This window comes from Callionymus lyra, chromosome 1, assembly GCF_982586985.1.
Source record: "Callionymus lyra chromosome 1, fCalLyr1.hap1.1, whole genome shotgun sequence".
Classification (NCBI taxonomy): domain Eukaryota; kingdom Metazoa; phylum Chordata; class Actinopteri; order Syngnathiformes; family Callionymidae; genus Callionymus; species Callionymus lyra.
Window position 1 is genome coordinate 6,895,348 of NC_141818.1, and position 21,515 is coordinate 6,916,862.

At 36.2% G+C, this 21,515-nt stretch overlaps 3 protein-coding genes across 4 annotated transcripts; all 3 read left to right on the top strand.

Annotated features, from left to right (window-relative positions):
• Positions 1 to 4,479: 4,479 nt before the first annotated feature.
• On the top strand, positions 4,480 to 8,298 carry LOC148087665 (uncharacterized). The gene is made up of 2 exons (XM_087790374.1): positions 4,480 to 4,560; positions 6,496 to 8,298. The coding sequence occupies exons 1-2, from the start codon at positions 4,542 to 4,544 to the stop codon at positions 7,728 to 7,730; spliced, it is 1,254 nt and encodes a 417-aa protein (XP_087646500.1). The 5' UTR covers positions 4,480 to 4,541; the 3' UTR covers positions 7,731 to 8,298.
• Positions 4,542 to 20,931, top strand: LOC148087666 (uncharacterized). Of its 2 annotated transcripts, XM_087790372.1 has the most exons (3): positions 16,735 to 16,882; positions 18,960 to 19,133; positions 19,227 to 20,931. In XM_087790372.1, exons 1-3 carry the CDS (start codon positions 16,864 to 16,866, stop codon positions 20,195 to 20,197), a joined length of 1,164 nt encoding a protein of 387 aa, XP_087646498.1. In that variant the 5' UTR covers positions 16,735 to 16,863; the 3' UTR covers positions 20,198 to 20,931. The 2 variants fall into 2 exon arrangements, with proteins under 2 accessions (XP_087646497.1, XP_087646498.1); XM_087790371.1 differs by lacking the exon at positions 16,735 to 16,882 and adding an exon at positions 4,542 to 4,560 and having other exon boundaries at positions 18,960 to 20,931.
• On the top strand, positions 10,083 to 15,213 carry LOC148087667 (uncharacterized). The gene is made up of 2 exons (XM_087790386.1): positions 10,083 to 10,230; positions 13,061 to 15,213. The coding sequence occupies exons 1-2, from the start codon at positions 10,140 to 10,142 to the stop codon at positions 14,215 to 14,217; spliced, it is 1,248 nt and encodes a 415-aa protein (XP_087646512.1). The 5' UTR covers positions 10,083 to 10,139; the 3' UTR covers positions 14,218 to 15,213.
• Positions 20,932 to 21,515: the final 584 nt, after the last annotated feature.

Here is a 21,515-nt window from a genome sequence, read left to right on the forward strand (position 1 = left end):
CAGCTTTATTTTACTTTAGCCTGTAAAATACATGGAATCATGTGTCGTTCTACTCTAGTACTACTTCTGCTCTAAGTTGTATTAAAAGGTATGAAAATGTTATTAACTTGCTGAGAAATAGATACATTATTTTAAATAATAGTATTCCCATTCATCCTTGAGGCTCTGTAGTTATTGCATAAAGGAAGTTTATACATACTATTCTTATATTCGTGTATTCGATTTCTATTATAATTCCATGATATGGAAAAATACATTTTTATGCAAATATATTTTGAAAAAATGTAACTTTTATTGAGTTTGTAATAATTAATTTATGACATTCTTTCTTTTTCAGATAACACTTTAATAATCACTGTCTCTTCTAGCAACACTATTTATTAATAGAGACCACTTTTAATTTGCTTCCCAGATCAAACTAAATGTAACAGCAGTGCTGGAAATCCTGGGAAATAGAAAGAGAGCGTTTGAAACAGTTTAATGAGGATTTCAAAACTCTGATGTAAAGCTATGAACTTAAATACAAGACATCAGAGATCAGAATTGGTTTACTTGGTTAAGTTACAATGATTTTACTTGTACAAGGAGAATTGTATACAGAACTTTAGTTCAGTGCAGAAGAGACCATAACTCAAAGTGTCCTGCTTTTAAGTAATTCAGTCCGAGCTGGTGTGATCTTCCTGCCTTTGTCTTCTGATCGCTTCTCATGATGGTCCTTTGTCCCGTCGTCCGGCTGTGATCGTCTGGTCCTTGTCTAAACGATTGTATTCTTTATTGTTCCCAGGCAGACAAGAATGTTTTGTGAATAATGAATGATAAAGGAATTGTAGACTATCATCTAATTCACTATCTATTATTATGCAATTGTCAAAAATGTTCGTACAGACGGATGTAAGAGACCAACTCCAAGTAGTAAAGTTCACCCCGAAATAGAAACTCCTCCCCCCAGAAATTCAGTCGACAAGACAGTCACAGACAAGACATCAAAGCAGAGTGGAGTTTAGAAAAACTCAATTAAAAACATTCTTGGATGTTTAAAACGTTTCTGTCTGAGGCACAGATATGTTAGGTTGCTGTTATATCTTCATCCAAGTGATTAACATCAAGGTCAGAGGGGGCTCATGAGGCCGGTGTGTTTTGGGGGTTCGAGCGAAACTCCGGAAGCTCCAGCCATCTTCTACGGTGTGGTCTGATGTGGAAGTATCATCACAGCAGCTGGAAGGAAGAAGATGACACACATACTGATCACTGGGTTGAGACAAGCTTAATTTAGATCAAAGTCAAGGCAACAATCTGCCTGAGTTTAACCATCAAAGACACGCACAGCAAGACAACGACAACTGAGAGACTCCAGGAGAGCAATAGTGAGACGGTAACCAACACTCACAGCAGGAAGTCGGTCAATCTGTGGGACAAGAAATCAAATAAAAACCACATCCGTCCCCTCACAAGGAGGCCTCCAACCCAAATTATTAACATTGGCGCAAGCATCATGAGCGAGTCCATTTTGAAAAGCTATATCATTAGTTAAGGATTGTCTAAAATGTTATGGACCAACTATTTGAACCTCAGTTTTGTCAGAGTTCAGCCACAAAGCATTAGAAAAGAACAGGCAACCAGTGACCTGAAGCTAAGCCTCCTTCTACAATAATAAAATATCAAATTGATGGATTTCTGTTCGAGTTGTAAAATGTTTTCCCTCTTTTATAATATGACTCAGTTGAAAATGGCCAATTTAAAATGTCTTTAGCTATTTGACCAATTTCGACGAACTGCTAAATATATTCAATTCAATTCAATTTTATTTAAAGTGTCTTATCATAACAAGTTATCTCAAGACACTTTACAGTTGAAGTGAGACTATCAGTTGATTAAGGAAAAACAGATCCCAGCAGTTCAACAATGGGCAATAAGCGAAACACTGTGCAGTGAGCTATGGCGAGGAAAAACCTTTTGGTTGTGCTGAGGAATCAATTCTCTGTGTTTGTCTCGGCGTTGTCTTGACCTTTTAAGTATATATTTTATTGAGTGTTGTTTTGATTGTTTAAGCGCTTTGTGACCCTGGTCTGGAAAAGCGCTGTATTAATATAAATTACTTACCTACTTATTTGAGTTTTTTTTTTTTTAAATATAAACATTTCTTGTTTCTTTATGTATTAATGAATAAGACGACCAATATCCGTAAGGATAAACAATATGATATTGTGGATGGAGTTGTATATGAAATTTTATTTACTCATTTGATAAAAATAACGATCTTGTAAATGAACATATTTCTGTTGAATTTCATGAAGTTTTTGAGGCAAATGGCTGTTTTTATTTAAAGCATCATTAGTTGGGTAAACAGGCCCCTTTTCCAATTGAAGGTAAAGGTTTGAATGACTTGGCTTGGAACATGCCGGCACGGTAAAGACGAGAAAACTGCAACGATTGCTAAAATAATATACACATAAATATTCAAGTGCCTGGCACAAGGTCTGTATATGCTAATTAACGTCAATTAAGTCATTTAGGTTTAAAGTCCCTTTGGTTCCAAGTAATTTTGTGATTGTGACATGGATAGCTAATGTTCCTGCAGCTCTGCCTAGTGAGAGAAGCTCAAAATTCAAATCCAAGAATTAGCAATAATAATAATTATGAAAAAAAAAATGTATGTATAAACTACCTGTTAAATCTGTTGGGCTTAACCAGCTAATAAGACCACTCTGTCCTCGGGCGCCCCCTGGAGCCCATGGAAGTGAGCAAAACACACCCTCACTGCACTGAGGAGCTCCATTAGAGACAGGAGGATCCAGCCCAAGTAAACATATGTAGTAAAAACAGAACTAAGTTAAAATATTATTTCTAACTTTTTTAAAGTGTGTTCTTTTTATTGTATTGTATTTCTCTATTATTGTATGGGTAGTGTACACCAGGAATTTCCCCTCGAGGGACTAATAAAGGAACTCCTATCTCATCTAATGACTATACTCTTTTTATAAACCATCATCTATTTTGGGAGAAATACAGTCTTTCCTCACTTTCACACCGTTTGCTAGTCATTTTTTTTGTTTTGTTTTGCATTGTTCTAATAAACTGTTTTTTTTTAAACGGCATACATTTGGTTTTGACCATTTTCAAGTTTCTGCTGTACGAGTTCAAATTTGTGTCGTTAGAAAATAAAATACATCTTCTTATGTATTAATCTGTCTTTTATAAAAACTTGAAATATTTAATGGTTAAAAAACAAGAAACCGACAGGGCCAGGGAAGGAGCCCTGAGGAATTCCGCAGATTTCAGACATTGTTTGATTTATTTGAAGATATTTCTGTGTATTTTCTTAAGTAAGGTTTTGTGCCAATGAACTGACCAGCAGACATCTATCACAGATCCGTCTTCATGTGCCAAGCGCGAATTCTAACGAAATTCCGGATCTTTTATAGTATGGCCAATCCTGCTTGTATCGTTGACAGCCACTCCTCAGAACAAATCGCCTCCAAGATGGCTGTGCCACATGGTGGCTAATAAAGGTTTAGCAAAGCTTAGAATGACCTCTTAGAGTCTACACGCCTCCTTTTAGTTCGAGGTTGGTATACATATGTAAATATTAGCAACCATGTGATTTTTATGGACAATATTTGAACTTTCTGAGTGGATCTGATGAGTTTGACTTTTTGGCATCATTTTTCCCTCAAACTTTTCCCATAACAAACCTCATTTACTGGCTGTGACCCTTGGCTACAAACCTTGCTTTGCATATCTCTCTTTCATCTGCATCTCCTTTGTTGAAATCCGTCTGTTTTCTTGCATTTTGGCAGAATTTCTTTTCTCCAGGATGCTGCTGATAGGTCTCTCTATTATACTATTTATCATCCTGAGCACCATCTTGCTTCTCCATAATGCATACGCCTGCAATTTCAGTCATTGTTTGTGTCACTTTTGCATTGAATACACCAAGTCTTTCATCAACAGTCTTTCGCTCGGTGCCCTTTGATGCCAACTTGTATTTTTTAAATCGTTTATTTCCATCATAACAAGTGATTTCTGTCTGAGGTAAAACATATTTTTGCTGGTCAAGTTTGTAATGTCTAGAAGCAATTCAAATGAATTTGATTCTCTCTTATGAACTACTTCTATGAGCTATTAAAGATGAACAAAAAAAAATGAATTTATAGAGCTGGAAACTCCGAAAAGAAGCACAATAGTATGTACTTTTTTGAGTATTGTTTTGATTGTCTAAGCGCTTTGTGACCCTGGTCTCGAAAAGCGCTATATAAATAAATATTACTTACTTACTTACAATAGATACAGGCATCCTAAACCAACAAGTATCCACCAGTAGGGGGCAGCAGAGTACTCAACAGAGCTCCCTGACGGAAAGAAAAAAAAAAGACGTTTCCGCTCATTTCCTCCATTTTGTAATGACAGGACACTGAGTCAGCTCCTCTATGTCAGATATTCCAGGATAATCTAGTGGATAAAAATGGTCCAGAGTCCATAGTTAGATTGTAATAAGTGCTGCAACGATCATCTGTTAGGACAAGAAAAGAATCCTGCGGGCGATGGTGACCAAGAGTCCAGGTAAATACTGTCCTCTTCGCTCACCTCACTTGACTGGGAATCCATATCGTTCTGGGTTAAAGCTAGTTCTTTTTTTTTTTTTAAGAAAAAAAATCTACAATCACAGAGTTTTTGAGATACATTCGTCGCCGGATCGTAAGCAGCATGTTTTTTATTTAAAATCCTCTCCGCTGTTTACGCGACACGACAGCAAGTCAAACTGTTAAAGATTGACAGTTAAGAGAGAAAGTTAAAGGTAAAGTTAACAATACAAAAAAAAGTGCAGCAATAAGATCTCCTTGCTGGTTTTGGTTTTCACTTCAGGTCTGTTTAACACAAGATTCCAGATTAGAACAACTCTCATAAACGCACCACATTTTTGTTATTATATTTAGTATTTGTCATATAAGTCACAATATAACGTGTAAATGCAGAATCTCAATTACATTCGATGTAATTATAACATGATTTAATTAGCTAATACGTTTTCACCATATAATATAGACTTATTATAAGCATATTATAATAAATAGTATAATTATGAAGGAAATGTAAGAGGGATCACTCAATAACCCGACCATGTCCAATATAAATGTAGTAAGAGTCTATCATCAGTTGATTCCTTAAAGGGCAACTAATGTGTTTATTTAAGTGAAATATTTATATTGGAAAAGGAGCTTGAGCTCCCGTCCATTTAAACCTTTTTTTCTGGAAATCCCTCTGCTGTGATTGGCACTCGTTGTATAAACAAAGTGGGGCGTTATTACAGCTGGCCGGAAGAGGAGTGAAGGCACTATTATGTCGTGATGGACTCCGCTCTCGTAACCCTATAGTTTGCCTAGATTTCAGTCGGGGGAGAACTTTATAAAGTTATAAGTTATTTTCCCATCAGTTTCTTTTACAGGTTTATAAAAGTGTTTTGGGTTTATTTTATGCTGATATTTCTTTCTTTACTATTCTTACTTACTTTGTTCTTTCAAAGTTTTTCTGTTACATTTAGCTCTTCGCTCCTCTCCTTTGGATTGACGGCCCCTCACTACAGTCACAATATATGATGTGGCCCCAGAGGAAATTAAATTGCCCACCCCTGTTGTATAGGAAGACTTGAAACATGTGAGTGAGTCAGGAGAGTTGGGTTTTCACATTAGTTGCCCTTTAATGCCTGCAGTCCTCCACTTTAAACATTGTTAGAAAATCAAAGACAATGTAGGGTTAAAAAAACAAAACATTCTGGAAGTAAGTCCAATAATAAGCACATTTATATTCTTACCTGCTTCAAAATAAATCATTTATTTCAAATAAATAAAATGATAAATAAATTCTGAAAACTGTTATGATTTGTCATAACAACACATTGTTGATTAATCAATTATTGACAAATTGATGAAATAAAACTAGTCACTGCTTCATAATAATTGGTGCTGAGTTTGATAACTTGAGGTTGAATTGGACAAAGTTGAGGATCCACGCCTGCATGTGAGGCACAGCTGCTGTTCGACTTGGAGCACATAGTAATAGTACATAGTAGTTGTGTTTGAAAAAAACACATGTATAATACAAACAGTAACTAGTGAGATTCTGCACTGTGTGTCGTGCTACATTAATTGATTGCCGGTGACTTTCCTTTCGAAGTTCTCAGACTTGAATCATCATCAGATCCGTGATCAAAACAATTTTAAAAAGGATTGTAAACCGTTCAACATTGTTATAACCTAAACTAAACGTGTCATTACATTATACATCTGTCGCCTTAAAGTCAGAGGAGAGTCCATTTCTTCATATATTGTCCAGTTATTATTACCATTGTAATATCCCTATCTGCATGTTTGATGAGTGCAAAAACAAGTTTTTTGTCTGTTTTATTTTTTACCTTAAAAAGTGTGCTTATCATTGTTCCCTGTTACCTCTACTAGCAGTTGATTGTTAACTAACTCAAGTGTGTTTGTGTGTCTGCAGATGTTCAGCAGCTGCTGGTGAAGGAAGAAGAAGTTTTTACTGAGCAGGAGGAGTTGAGCTCCAGTCTGAGTGATGGTGGACAAAAATATTGTCTCTTAAGAAGACAAAAAGAAGTTTCCACCAGGCTGTCGTCTGCTCCTGTCCATGCGAAAATTAAGGACGAGGAAGATGAGGAAGAGCCTTTGACCGGCAGCTCAACTCAACATGTGAAAACCGAAGCAGAGGAAGACCACTATAGCGATCCAGAACCAGTCACTGATTTGGACATAGTTCTCCTGTCAGACCACCAGACGTCACCATCGTCCGACTCTGACACTGATGACAGTGAGGACTGGGAAGAAACCAGCAACACTCCGTCAAGTTCAAACTCTGTGGAGAATCCAAAAGTTCATTTAGGTGAAAAGAAAGAAGATGACAAATATATGTCCAAATGTCGGCTGAAGACAAATGTGGATACTGGCGAAAAACTATACATCTGCTCTCTGTGTGATGAAGAATTTACAAGCAGAGAAATCCTGAAGACGCATATAAGGATTCACACAAGAGAAAAACCATACATCTGCTTTCAATGTGGTAAAATTTTTAACAACACTGGGGTTCTGAAGACGCACATACGAATTCACACGGGAGAAAAACCATTCATCTGCTCTCAGTGTGATAAAGCTTTTGCAAGCAGAGGAAACCTGAAGACACATATGAGAATTCACACTGGGGAAAAACCTTTCATCTGCTCTCAGTGTGGAAAATGTTTTAATTACAGTGATCATCTGAAGACACACATGAGGACTCACACAGGAGAAAAACCTTTTATATGCTCCCAATGTAGTAAAGGTTTTACACAAATGGGGAGTCTTAAGACACACCTGAGGACTCACACTGGGGAAAAACCTTACATTTGCTCACAGTGTGGTAAAGGGTTTACACAGATAGGAAGTTTGAAGAGACACACAAAGATTCACACTGGGGAGAAACCCTTTATCTGCTTTCAGTGTACTAAATGTTTTTCAGACAGAAAGTCCCTGATGAAACACATGCGAATTCACACTGGTGAAAAACCTTTCATCTGCTCTCAGTGTGGTAAAGGTTTTACACAGATTGGGAACCTGAAGACACACATGAGGATTCATACTGGAGAAAAACCTTACATCTGCTCTACATGCGGGGACAGCTTTAAGCACAGAGTGAGTCTTAAGGGACACATGAAAAGTCACTCTGAGTGTGAAACCACATTATGATCCAGTATTGACTCATCTGGACAACTGCAGTTGAAATATAATACAATGTTTTGGAAGATATTGGTATCTTCCAGTTGTATGTTGTGTGGAATATACAGAACAATCATGAACTTGAGAACCCTATAATCTCAGACAATCACAGATTAACATTTGTCCCAACCTTAAGAAAAAACTAGGTCAATTGGAACTTGTGAACGATAATCTTTTTCCCTCAATTCGAGGGTCAGAACACACACAAGCAAAATATTAGGAGACTTTTTAATTCTCCACAGCATGTTTTCAACTTGATATTGGTATTAATTTCCATCATAAAAGTGTTCACATATGATTGATCGCTTATTTTATAACTTTTCTTAAAAGTTTGTGTGACTTCAGTTTTGGGTGTCGAAAAATGTCGACCTGATCATCTCCAACTTGTCGTAAGATTTGGGGGTTTTTTTTAAGAGAGAGATTGACATTTTACTAATTTAAATGATTACTCTTTGAAGTATTAGAAACAATGATGTACAACATCAACATCACCTCTCTTTTTTCTTATGTGAATTATCGTTCATCATGAAAGTCATTGCTTATCACATTCTTTGAAAGGTGTCAATAAAAATCCATATAACTGTTTTTTATTCTTTTGGTGTTTTAAAGATGTTGTTAATTGAGAAAAGTAATTATAAATTGATCTCATTGATTCATGAATTAATGAATTTGATGACTCACTTTCTAACTTTTTAATCAAGATTTTTTGGAGCCTCAAAACATCTGAATACAGCCTTTAAAAGACTTTCCTCTCTCTATGAACCACCAGCTCTTCCCTGAGAACACAGAAATAAAAAAGCGTAATTGTAAGTATTTTTTACGTCTTTCTACAACATAATGGAAAATGTTATTATGCCTAGAATTTAATACTTGTTCAAAACTCATCAATAATTAGGAATAAGAAACTTTTATTGCCAGTGTTGTAAACTAAATTTATTATTTTTTGTGGTGGCAGTGCAGAACAAAAAAACAAAAATAAAGAGAACTATATCTATCTATCTATATATCTAATCTATCTCGATTAAAGACAAGATCTACCAGGATTAACCATCTATTTTTTTTTATAATGGCATCTTATTTCATTTTTAATCCAACAAGATTTCTATTTAATGACACGACAACAAACGTTTCACATTTAGAATTGATTATTGAGCACTCTTCTTGTGTCTTTGTGTCTTATTATGAACGTAAACAAGTGAAAGTATATAGATATATGAGGTATACATTCCATTTTGACCTTCAGTAAAATGCCTTTTATTTTTCTTTAAATTAAGTGCTTGAATAACTTTTGATAAATGTATAATAATGATCGCTGGAAAGAAGCTGTTAGTTAACTTCTTTCTTATTTATGTTAGCAGGTTAGGGACTGCAATTCAATTCAGGAAGACAATCAAATTTTATTATATATAATAAACGTCCCTAAAAAGGTTACTTGCATGGTGCCGATCTTATTATATTTATTTTTTTAATTATTGAGTGTGTAACGCTTTTGGTAAGTTTGAAGTTTTTGTCCAAATGTAAATACATGACTTTTATCTTTTGGGAGACGGCTGAATCAATTCTGTTAAAAGGAAAAAATACTGGTTGAATAAAAGTAACTTATAGTCAAAATTTGCTGCAGATATTAATGATTTTGGGCTCCACTGTGTGTGTGTGTGTGTGTGTATAAATCAAGTAAAGAATATGTAAAAGCTTCTAGCTGCAGTGAGATGTTTAACTAAGTATATGTTGAAATTAGAATGCTTTAAAAAATACTTAAAAAACATCTTTGAGTGAAGAACATCCCATTAGAAGCAAGGTCTGATTTGCTGAAGTGAATCAGCGGTAAGAAGTCAGGGGGAAATCCTCTTTTTTTCAGGTGCTTGCTTGGCTACTATGAAATTTAAAAATAAATTATGTTTCTCATGTAAAAAAAAAGAAGTGAAATAAATTGTAGAAAAACATTGATTGTTGTAAAAAATAAAGGGAGGTATATCTTAATTTCTATTACTGCGTGTTGGTAAACTTGAATTCAGCTAAATGCATTGAGAAGTTCATATTATTGGATTTAGGTTAAACATATTTATGCAGCAAGTTTTGATGTCTAGAAAATGGCTAATAAAATGTATTTTTTTATCTTTTTAATGAAACAATTTGGTGAACCATTTAGGACTAGACACAGTTGTTCACAGGGATTTAAACTGGAAAATAAACCCTTATCCTTGTGTTTAAAAAAGAATCCACCAGTAGGCGGCAGCAGTGAGCTCAACAGCGCCTCGTCTGCCGGAAGAGAAAAAAAAGACGTTTCCGCTCGTTCCTCCATTTTGTTTTGACACTGAAACCATATAAACATATATATGTCTGTGTCTGAAACTGCTCGTCTGTGTCTTTCACTCGAGGATGGTCTCGTACATGAAGTCACGTCATGGTTTCATTCTCATAACTGATGCGAAAACGGAAGGGAATTGTGAGATGGTGACCGAGAGTCGAGGTAAATATTATCCGTTTTCTTGACCTCGTTTGACTTAAAATGAAATCCGTGTCATTGGTACGAGTTTGTTCTTTTCATAAACCAATAAATCCACAAGCGTAGAATCTCTGGGAATAGTTCTTCGGCGGAACAAAAGGGCAGCGCGTAAGAAAAAGTGTTTCTGAATTTATCTCTGTCGACGACTTCATACTTGTGTAAAGTTGGCTCTGAATATGTCTGAAAAAAACATATATTGAAGCACAAATCGTACGTCTTTGAATCGAGGGCTGAACGATTATGAAAAAATAATCCAATTGCGATTATTTTCTTCAATATTGAGATTAAATATGCAATTATTTTTAATCTTCCTTTTTAATGCGTTTCTTCTCTAATACAAAAGTTGGTATTACAATTAAATATAAAGCATTTCATTTTGTTTGTCCAGATAACACTGATTGTTTGGAAAAGGGCAAATTCGATGTATATTGAAATAAAACAGAGAAGGTTTATTTATTTACTTTAATAACGGTTGTAAACAAACATAATATAACACTTGAAGCCTTGTAAACATTCACTGCTAAAACTAAAAAAAACACGTGCCAGAAAGTGAGTCGTAAACATTTTTATTGACCACACTTCGGTTAAGAGTAAAAGTGCAAACATTGCGTCAGTAATTTCTGCCTTTTTCTACCACGTACAGTTGCACTGTCATATTTAAGTGTAAAGTCCAAATTGTATTGCAAATGCAATAGGAAAAAAACCTTTCGTATTTTCTCAATCTTGAGTGGTTTCTCAAAAATGTCTATCGTTTTGTATAAACATTTATTAACATTTAAATAAGTATTAAACTAGATATATACAGTGGGGCAAAAAAGTATTTAGTCAGCCACCAATTGTGCAAGTTCTCCCACTTAAAATAATGACAGAGGTCTGTAATTTTCATCATAGGTACACTTCAAATGTGAGAGACAGAATGTGAAAAAAAATCCAGGAATCCATATTGTAGGATTTTTAAATAATTTATTTGTAAATTATGGTGGAAAATAAGTATTTGGTCAATAGCAAAAATTCAACTCAATACTTTGTTATATAACCTTTGTTGGCAAGAACAGAGGTCAAACGATTACTATAGGTCTTTACCACGTTTGCACACACAGTAGCTGGTATTTTGGCCCATTCCTCCATGCAGATCTTCTCGAGAGCAGTGATGTTTTGGGGCTGTCGCCGAGCAACACAGACTTTCAACTCCCTCCACAGATTTTCTATGGGGTTGAGGTCTGGAGACTGGCTAGGCCACTCCAGGACTTTCAAATGCTTCTTACGGAGCCACTCCTTCGTTGCCCGGGCGGTGTGTTTGGGATCATTGTCATGCTGGAAGACCCAGCCACGTTTCATCTTCAAAGCTCTCACTGATGGAAGGAGGTTTTGGCTCAAAATCTCACGATACATGGCCCCATTCATTCTTTCCTTAACACGGATCAGTCGTCCTGTCCCCTTAGCAGAAAAACAGCCCCAAAGCATGATGTTTCCACCCCCGTGCTTCACAGTAGGTATGGTGTTCTTGGGATGCAACTCAGTATTCTTCATCCTCCAAACACGACGAGTTGAGTTTATACCAAAAAGTTCTACTTTGGTTTCATCTGACCACATGACATTCTCCCAATCCTCTGCTGTATCATCCATGTGCCCTCTGGCAAACTTCAGATGGGCCTGGACATGCACTGGCTTAAGCAGGGGGACACGTCTGGCACTGCAGGATTTGATTCCCTGTCGTTGTAGTGTGTTACTGATGGTAACCTTTGTTACTTTGGTCCCAGCTCTCTGCAGGTCATTCACCAGGTCCCCCCGTGTGGTTCTGGGATTTTTGCTCACCGTTCTCATGATCATTTTGACCCCACGGGATGAGATCTTGCGTGGAGCCCCAGATCGAGGGAGATTATCAGTAGTCTTGTATGTCTTCCATTTTCTGATAATTGCTCCCACAGTTGATTTTTTTCACACAAAGCTGCTTGCCTATTGTAGATTCACTCTTCCCAGTCTGGTGCAGGTCTACAATTCTTTTCCTGGTGTCCTTCGACAGCTCTTTGGTCTTGGCCATAGTGGAGTTTGGAGTCTGACTGTTTGAGGCTGTGGACAGGTGTCTTTTATACAGATAACCACTTCAAACAGGTGCCATTAATACAGGTAAGGAGTGGAGGACAGAAGAGCTTCTTAAAGAAGAAGTTACAGGTCTGTGAGAGCCAGAGATATTCCTTGTTTGAAGTGACCAAATACTTATTTTCCACCATAATTTACAAATAAATTCTTTAAAAATCCTACAATGTGAATTTTTTTTCACATTCTGTCTCTCACAGTTGAAGTGTACCTATGATGAAAATTACAGACCTCTGTCATCATTTTAAGTGGGACAACTTGCACAATTGGTGGCTGACTAAATACTTTTTTGCCCCACTGTAGATACATCTCAGATTCAGAAATCAGAAAATCTTTTATAATGTTTCAATCAGTATTTTCATGCAATATCTTATTAACAATTTGTAATTACTCCTTATTACAACTCTGATTGGTACCAAATTCATGTCACTTATATAGGACATCTTACTGAATGAATAATTATTCATGTTATTTCAAATATATTTATTTAAATATAATGATTGGACTGTCACCACATTTACATCATTTATGCAGGACATGCCCATAATTTACTCCATGATTCTGAGCAATATATATTGATAATTTCAAGATTAAGTTGTTTGTTTTGTTATTTTATTTCTATTTTACAAAGTGTCCTCATAGTTATGACGTGAGGGCCTGATCCTTCCGTGACTAAAGTGTGTTTGTGTCTGTGCAGATGTTCAGCAGCTGCTGGTGAAGGAAGAATACATTTCTACTGACCAGCAGGAGTGCAGCTCCAGTCTGAGTCATGAGGGACAAGAATCTTTTTTCTTAAAAAGAGAAAAGGAAATTTCCAACAATCTCTCTTTAAGTCCTGTCCATGAAAAGGATGATGGTGATGAAGATGAAGAAGAGCCTCTGTCCAGTACGTCAATTCAACACATGAAAACAGAAGCTGATGGAGACGATGATGGAGGATCAGAACCCTTCAATGACTTGGATACAATTATTCCTTCTGTCCACCAGAGGATTACTGAATCTGACACTGATGACAGTGAAGACTGGGGGGAACCCAGCAGCACTCAGTTAGAACTGTGTTCACACACCATGGAGAATCCAAAGGTTCATATCATTGAGAACACAGACAGTTCTGATCAAATATCCCTGATATGCTCTGATTGTGGCAGAACATGTTCTTCAGATATTCACCTGAAGACACACATGAAAAGTCACAGTGGAGAAAAACCCTACATCTGCACTTTATGTGATGAAGAATTTACAAGCATTGGAATTCTGAAGACGCATGTGAGGATTCACACTAGAGAAAAACCATTCATCTGCTTCGAGTGTGGTAAAAGTTTTAATGAAATAGTGGTCCTGAAGAGACACATGAGAATTCACACTGGAGAAAAACCTTTCATCTGCTCGCAGTGTGGTAAACGTTTTAATTACAGTCATCACCTAACAACACACATGAGGACTCACACTGGAGAAAAACCTTTCGTTTGCCAACAGTGTGGTAAAGGTTTTAATTACAGCCATCACATGAAGGCACATATGAGGACTCATTCTGGAGAAAAACCTTTTGTCTGTTCCCAGTGTAGTAAAGGTTTTACAGAGATGAGGAGCCTAAAAACACACTTAAGGACTCATACTGGAGAAAAACCCTTCATCTGCTCTTTGTGTGGTAAAGACTTTACACAGACCGGGAGCCTGAATGATCATATGAGGCTTCACACTGGAGAGAAACCTTACACCTGCTCCAAGTGTGGTGAATGTTTTAAGCACAGAGTTAGCCTAACGAGACACATGAGAATGACTCCTTGTAAGACTCCTGATCCAAATCCCTCAATTCAGGAGTCGGGACACACAGACACACAAGCAAAATATTAGGAGACTGTTTATTAGAGTTCTTGCAGAAGTCATACCGAAAGGGTGAATGTAAAAATGACTTAAATGTTATTGATTGCTAATTTAATATATTTTTGTTTGGTTTTGAAAAATTGTAGAAAAGGAACCTTGAGTCATTGTAAGATGACAAATTTCATTTATTTCATTTGTTGAAGAGACAAATTAGTCACTGACTTGGTTGATCTTTGTACAGACCCCATGAATGAAGGAAAACCATAAATCAAATGTCATCTGAAGTAAATCTGCTTTTTTAAATGTTTAAATGAGCATGAAAAATAGTACATAGTAAATAAAAAAAAGAAAGTTTTTCATCTGGGTGTCTCAATGATGATGTGTGTATTTTCCACGCTGGAAATTTGTTGCCATTCTCTTAAGGTTATTCATGGACAGTAGCTGCTCCTCAACGCAGAGGGAATCATGGCCTCATGCAGTTTTGATTACTTGATGTACCATCGACGTCCTAGAGGCATCTCAAAGCCTCTGCAATTGGAGAGAGGGATATATACATTTTAGAAATTTGATAAATCTATTAAATCCTTTTGAGAAACATATTTTGAGTCAACAACACACAAGAAGCTCAATGTGAAATAGCTAGATCTGCCGGACATCATAATGAATCATCGGTACAGAGGGCAGAACAAACTACATGCTTTATTCTCCTTCCCCTTCATCACCTTTCATCAACTGTCAGGATCTGAGTTACTGATTAAGAATAATTGGAATGATCTGAAGTATTATTTTATTCTCTTGAGGAAAAAGGGCAAAATGTACTGTAACATAATGTATCTGGTGTGATACGGTAGCTCATGGTAGTATTTTTTTGTATGTTGGAGTTATTGCATAAATAATTAATAAAATACATTTGACATTGGACTTTTAAGTTATAACTCCCCCTTAGAGAAACTTTTCCACATTTGCAATATGTAATCTTGGAGGACCGAACACCCTCTAACAGTCTGTGTCTTTAAAAAATGTATACTATCTAAATCTACAATGAGATAAACAACTATACTTTAATTGAGTCACTTTAATGATGAGAAATATTGAATGTGGTGAAATAATAAATAAATTATTATCCCAAAATAAAGGGCAACTGATGTGTTGATTTGAGTGTCTCTGATATTGATCGTGGACCTTTTTTTTTTTTTTCGAACAATCCCTCATGTCAAAGCTTCCATACAAGATGTATTTTACAGGTTAATTTCGACCTAACAATAGCACTTGGGGCTTTCTATAGATAAAGTTTAGTTTGTTGTTCTCATTTTATCCTTGTTGCTGCAACATAATTATGTATTTAACTAAAATACTCTCACTTATACGCTTTTTAAGTCTTTACTAAATTTACTGAGAATTCCCCTCATTCTGAATTTCCTGTATTCCCATTTCCTAGTGTTAGTTCCTGCTATCCTATTCTATAATAATTTATTTGACTTTTTCACAGTATTCCTAATTTTCAACATATTAGCATTAAATGTTGTATTTATTTTATTTCTTTACTAGTGTTTTTTGGTTCCAACCCAAATTCGAATTAACATTGATCTGTGAGAGGTGCTCAAGTAAACTTAGTTGCTGTAGATGTACACGTGATGATATTTTAGGCCTAATAACCAATACTACTCAAGAGTAACGATCTTAAACAAAGTGTTTGCTTTAACATGAGAGTTAAGTTTCTCCATATGTTCTTTATTAAGTTTAAAAAGTGTTGCATGTTGATCAAAGTCAGGTTTATCTAATCCAATAATTATAACTTTAATGAGTTTATAAAACTGTTCAAAAGTTGTCTATATATATTTAAATATTCAATTAAAACAATATACATTTCGTAATCAAACTGAATCTCTTGCTTCTTTGTCTATGACTATGTCTCTCAGCTGGCATGGAAACTTGTGCAAAGTAAATATTCTATTCCTTGTAAACCTGAGATTCTCTTCACTGCCTCCATATTTCTTCTTTTCTCAAACATCACCATAACTGTGGTTATAATGATGTTTGCCTTTTGTTATTTTAGTTTCTCAAGATAATTTATTAATGTTTATAATATTTGTGTTTACAAAATCTAATTGAGGTATTTACCATATAATCTAGTGCAAAAATAACATCTTCCTCATTTTCTACTCACTCTTATGTTGACTAAGGGTTGGAATTATTTTCAGAGTAATCTGTTGCTTTTTTATGTGTGTTCATTTTAATGTAGCGACTGGAGCTCAGTTGTCTTCATCTTCGTCCAAAAAGACACATAGATTTATATCTAGGGTTAGATTATGTTTTCTTTTTTTGTAGAATGAACCAATATTAAGACTAGCAAATACACTCGAAAAAACACTTATTTATATAGATATTAAAACAAAACAAAAAACACTGACAAAAGAATGCGTTCATACAAACAAATAATGTTCAACCACTGAGGGGCAGCAGTGAGCAAAACCGGTGCCAATGACTTCCTAACGAAGAAGACCGTTTCCGCTCACTCCTCCATTTTGTGCTCTCAGGACACTGAAGTAGCTCCTCTGTGTTTTATATTCGAGGATGATCTGGTGGATTAAAATGTTCCAGACTCGATAGTTTGACTTTCACAACTGCTGCAACGACCCCCTGCTGTTACGAGAACGGAAGTAAATCCTGCTGGAGATGGTGACCAAGAGCCCAGGTACAAACACACACAGAGACACTCGTAGATCAACAAGCTAGGTGGCACATAAACACGACTAAAAACACACAAAATAATAAAATAAACACAACAAACACACGGCGACATGTTAAACCGAGAATTGGAAGAAGGCGGAGTAAAGTTTGAAAAGTACAGCCGCGCGAGCTTCTTGGTGGTTCGGGGTTTAACAGCAGAAATACACGCGCAACTGTTGTGACCCTAGAAAATATTGTTTTGTTATTGGAGTGCAATGAAAGCAGCTGATAATTGCAAACACACATTTGAACAACACATTTTTAACGCGTGTTTACTAGTTGTTAGAATCATTATGACACAAACGGTTTCTGTAAATACGTCACAGGACGAGCAGCTGCCGCGGGTTTGACTTTTATTTACACAAACGTCGACGGCTGGTCGAGAGCCTGTTGTTTTGAGTTACGACCTTTTTGTGAATAATTCGTTGTAGTCTAAATCCAAAGGGGTAAGAAATGTTGCAGTGACCAAAATAAAGATTTTAACAGTTGTGAACAACAGGTTGGGAGTATTGTCATGAATCTGTCGATACAGGGTCAACACTACATTGCAATACTGTAATAACAAGGATATATTTGTAGTATTGTCGAGTACTTGACTCGTGTTGCAGTATTTACAGACCACATGACTATTGACGTAGTCATAACTGCCTTAATTTGTTTGGAAATCAAAATATGTCCAAACATCAGCTTTAAAGCTGCTGGAGTGGACTGTATCCTCTCGTCCTCAGTCATAGGTGAACTCACGCAGCTTTGTGTCATTTAGCTGTGTAGGACGTAATCATATCTTGCTTCTAACATCCATAAAATTACTACAGTGTTAATATTTCCATGAAAATTAAAAAAATAATAATTATTTTAGTTTTTGAAATGTTTGTAAAATGAAACTTTACAAACATTATTGAACTATAAACAATAAATGAACAATGGTAACATATGAAATATGATTTGCAAGCGAAAATGCATAAATATTTTTTGTAATATTTTATTTTTTTAAATAATCGATACAATCCTCTCGAATGTTAATACAGTATTTTGGAAAAGAATATCGTGATATATCACCATTTCAATATTTTCTAACATCCCTAATAATAACATAATAATAATAATACTTAAGTATAGGTCTATTAAATATACTAAGGTATATGGTCTTGTAGTACACTTTTGATATACATTAGATACAGGAAGCATCAAACAATGACATCAAAAGTATTTTTTCTCTGCCACCCACTCCCATAATTCTTTGCACTTTTGGAAAAAAAAGTACTATGTTGTAGTACACTTCTGCATACTATATACATCAGTGTATTATCTTGAAGTATAGTATGTCAAAAGTAAACTTAAATTATACTACTACAATTTTAGTTTTTTTCTGGGATTTTAGTGTTATAGTTTTGCACTTTTTTTGGTTTGGACACTGTTTAGTGCCGATGGACTCATGGTAGTTACACATGTTTGCCGTTGTCGCGACTATCAGATGCTTTTATGACCAAACAATCCTACAAATGAACAAATACAACACCAGGTAAAATAAAGTTTTAAATCGCAAGATGGCGTATGTATTTGTCTCAACAATGGGTTCCTAAAATGTTGGAGAGAAGTTTGTAGCTTTCACCTGGACATCCATCCATCCATTTTTCTACTAATTGTCTGGGGTTGGGTCACAGAGGCAGCAGCTGGAGAAAAGAGGCCCAGATTCCCATTTAGCAAACTGTAACTGGGCCAGATTGACTTTTATATTTGGTCCAAATAGGGGTAAAAATCCAGCCTGGCCGTTCTTTTGCACAATGGGCCAAATCCTGCGCCACTCGCTGCATCTAAAACAGTTATGGACCATAGCTGTTCTTCCAAAATAAAATGTGTCCCATTTGTGTTTATAGATCTACTTAAATAGGCTTATGTATTCTCACATTTTATGCAATGAATGCTGCTCAAGTCTGTATGTGTGAGTGCAAGATTTAGGGCTTCATGTATTGATCGTTTCATGCTGTAAGGTGTCATCATCATCATTGTTTAGTGACTCAAGTGTTTTTGTTTCTCTGCAGATGTTCAGCAGGTGCTGGTGAAGGAAGAAGACATTTTTACTGAGCAGCAGGAGTGCAGCTACAGTTTAAGTCATGAGGATCAAAGGGAAGTTTCTCCCAATCTCTGCTTCAGTCCTGTCGATGAGAACGATGATAGCGATGATGATGATGATGATGAAGAAGAGCCTCTGACCAGTAGGTTAATTCAACACATGAAAACGGAAGCTGATGAAGACATTTATGGAGCATCAGAACCAGTAGCTGACTTGGATACATTTGTCCTCTCAGAACACCAGCGGTCCCTCTCTTCTGAATCTGACACTGATGACAGTGAAGACTGGGGAGAAACCAGCAACACTCGGTCAAGTTTAAACTCTGTGGAGAATCCAAAAGTTCATGTCAGTGAGAAGGAAGATAACAACTCACTGAACTGCTCTCAGTGTGGCAGACAATGTATGTCAAAATGTCAACTGAACACACAAATGAGAATTGAGGCTGGGGAAAAACCTTTCATATGCTCTCTGTGCGAGGAAGAATTTACGAGCGTTGGAATCCTGAAGACACATATTAGGATTCACACAAGAGAAAAACCTTACATCTGCTTTGAGTGTGGTAAAAATTGTAATGACATAGCAGTCCTGAAGAGACACGTGAAAATCCATACTGCAGAAAAATCGTTTATCTGCTCTGAGTGTGATAAAGGTTTTACAAGCGGAGGAAAACTGAAGACACACATGAGAATTCACACTGGGGAAAAACCTTTTATCTGCTCTCAATGTGGTAAACGTTTTAATTACAGTCATCACCTGAGGGCACACATGAGAACTCACACTGGAGAAAAACCTTTCATGTGCCGTCAGTGTAGTAAAAGTTTTACAGAGAAGGGAAGCCTGAAGACACACATGTTAATTCACACTGGAGAAAAACCTTTTATCTGCTCTCAGTGTGGTAAAAGTTTTAGACAGATGGGAAGCCTGAAAACACACATTAGAATTCACACTGGGGAAAAACCTTTTATCTGCTTTCAGTGTAGTAAGTGTTTTTCAGATAAAAAGTCCCTGATGAAACATGTGCGAATTCACACAGGAGAAAAGCCTTTTATTTGCCCTCAGTGTGGTAAAGGTTTTACACAAATTGGGAACCTAAAGACACACACAAGGATTCACACTGGAGAAAAACCTTACAGTTGCCCAAAGTGTGGGGACTGTTTTAAGCACAGAGTGAGTCTTAAGAGGCACATGAGTCAAACTTGTAACTAAGTGTTACACCACAATATAATCCTGGTGTGACTTGTGCTACTGAAGAACTGGAGTTAGAATTTAAGAAACTAATGTGGACATTATTGGTATGTTCCTGTTATTTCAATGAAATATACAGAACAACCTCAAACTGGAAGCGCATGTGACATCCAACCGTCACCACAGATAAAACCACTTCTAACTGCTAAGAAAAATAATTAACACCTTCTCTCAAAACTACACTTTATCAACCAGCATCTTTGTGAACAGGAAGTTGACTTACATCTTCCTTCATGACTCTGGATTCTTGGACCTTTTTTGGACTGCTTAACATTATTGGTCAACTTGGACCAATGGAAAATATCTGACAATTGCTGTAAAGACTTTTGACCCAAATCCCTCTTTTCAGGCTTCAAAACACACATAAGAAAAATATGAAAATATTTTGGAATGCTTTTATTCTCCACCTAATGCTTTCATGCTGATTTTACTATCCTGCACTACCAACATCCCCCATCACTGAAGATGTGCCAGGATACACCAAAAGTATCTTCACCTAATATTTACAAGTGGATTTTACTATAAAATTATGTTCATGTGTCAGCGATTGCTGAATGTATTTTACTCGCATTCCTTGCTGTCTTTGTGTTTAGTCTTGAACAATTGTAGACCCAATGAACTTCATGTCATCATGAGATGACAAAGTTCATTAATTTTCACGAGTTTTTAATTTTATTAAAGTTAAATTCATGAATCACTTATTTGGCTTATTTCTCTTGTGTCTAATTGTTGACATGTATTTTCAATTCTGCATCACAAATGTTTCTGCCATAGACTTCAATGTTGTACATGTTGATAAATAAGATCATGTCTGAATACTGAATGCAGCTCTTGATTTACAGTTAAAGCTCCAGCATTTAGTGAAAGATAGGATCTGGGGCCTCATTTATTACAGCTGTGTATCCACAAAACAATGATTAGGATTAATTTAAAAGCTTTGGTCGTGTTCCAAACATAGTGATCCTTCCTACGCCCAGTTTCGGGTCTGGATCTGCATCATGCAGCTTGATTTAGATACCAACACCCTCTGCAGACATCTCAAAATTAAAGCTTGTTTACAGGTCGAGCAGTGGCAGCTGGAGATCGTCAGAGAGAACAGAGAAATAAGATAATTCATTGAAATCATTTGAGTGAAAACCAGGGGACGCTCCATGTGTAATGGCGAGACCTGAACATCGAGATGAATCAGCAGTACAGGTCCTGGCTTCGCAACATGGCTTCTCTAATTATAATTACATATTAAAAAACTATTTGTGTCATCCTGGAGTTGAGAACTGTT

What these genes read in the sequence shown, in the direction of transcription:
- LOC148087667 (XM_087790386.1), top strand. Translation starts at nt 10,140, where the DNA reads ATGGTCTCGTACATGAAGTCACGTCATGGTTTCATTCTCATAACTGAT. An exon ending in GATGGTGACCGAGAGTCGAG is followed by an intron (nt 10,231 to 13,060) that starts GTAAATATTATC and finishes GTGTCTGTGCAG; the next exon opens with ATGTTCAGCAGCTGCTGGTG.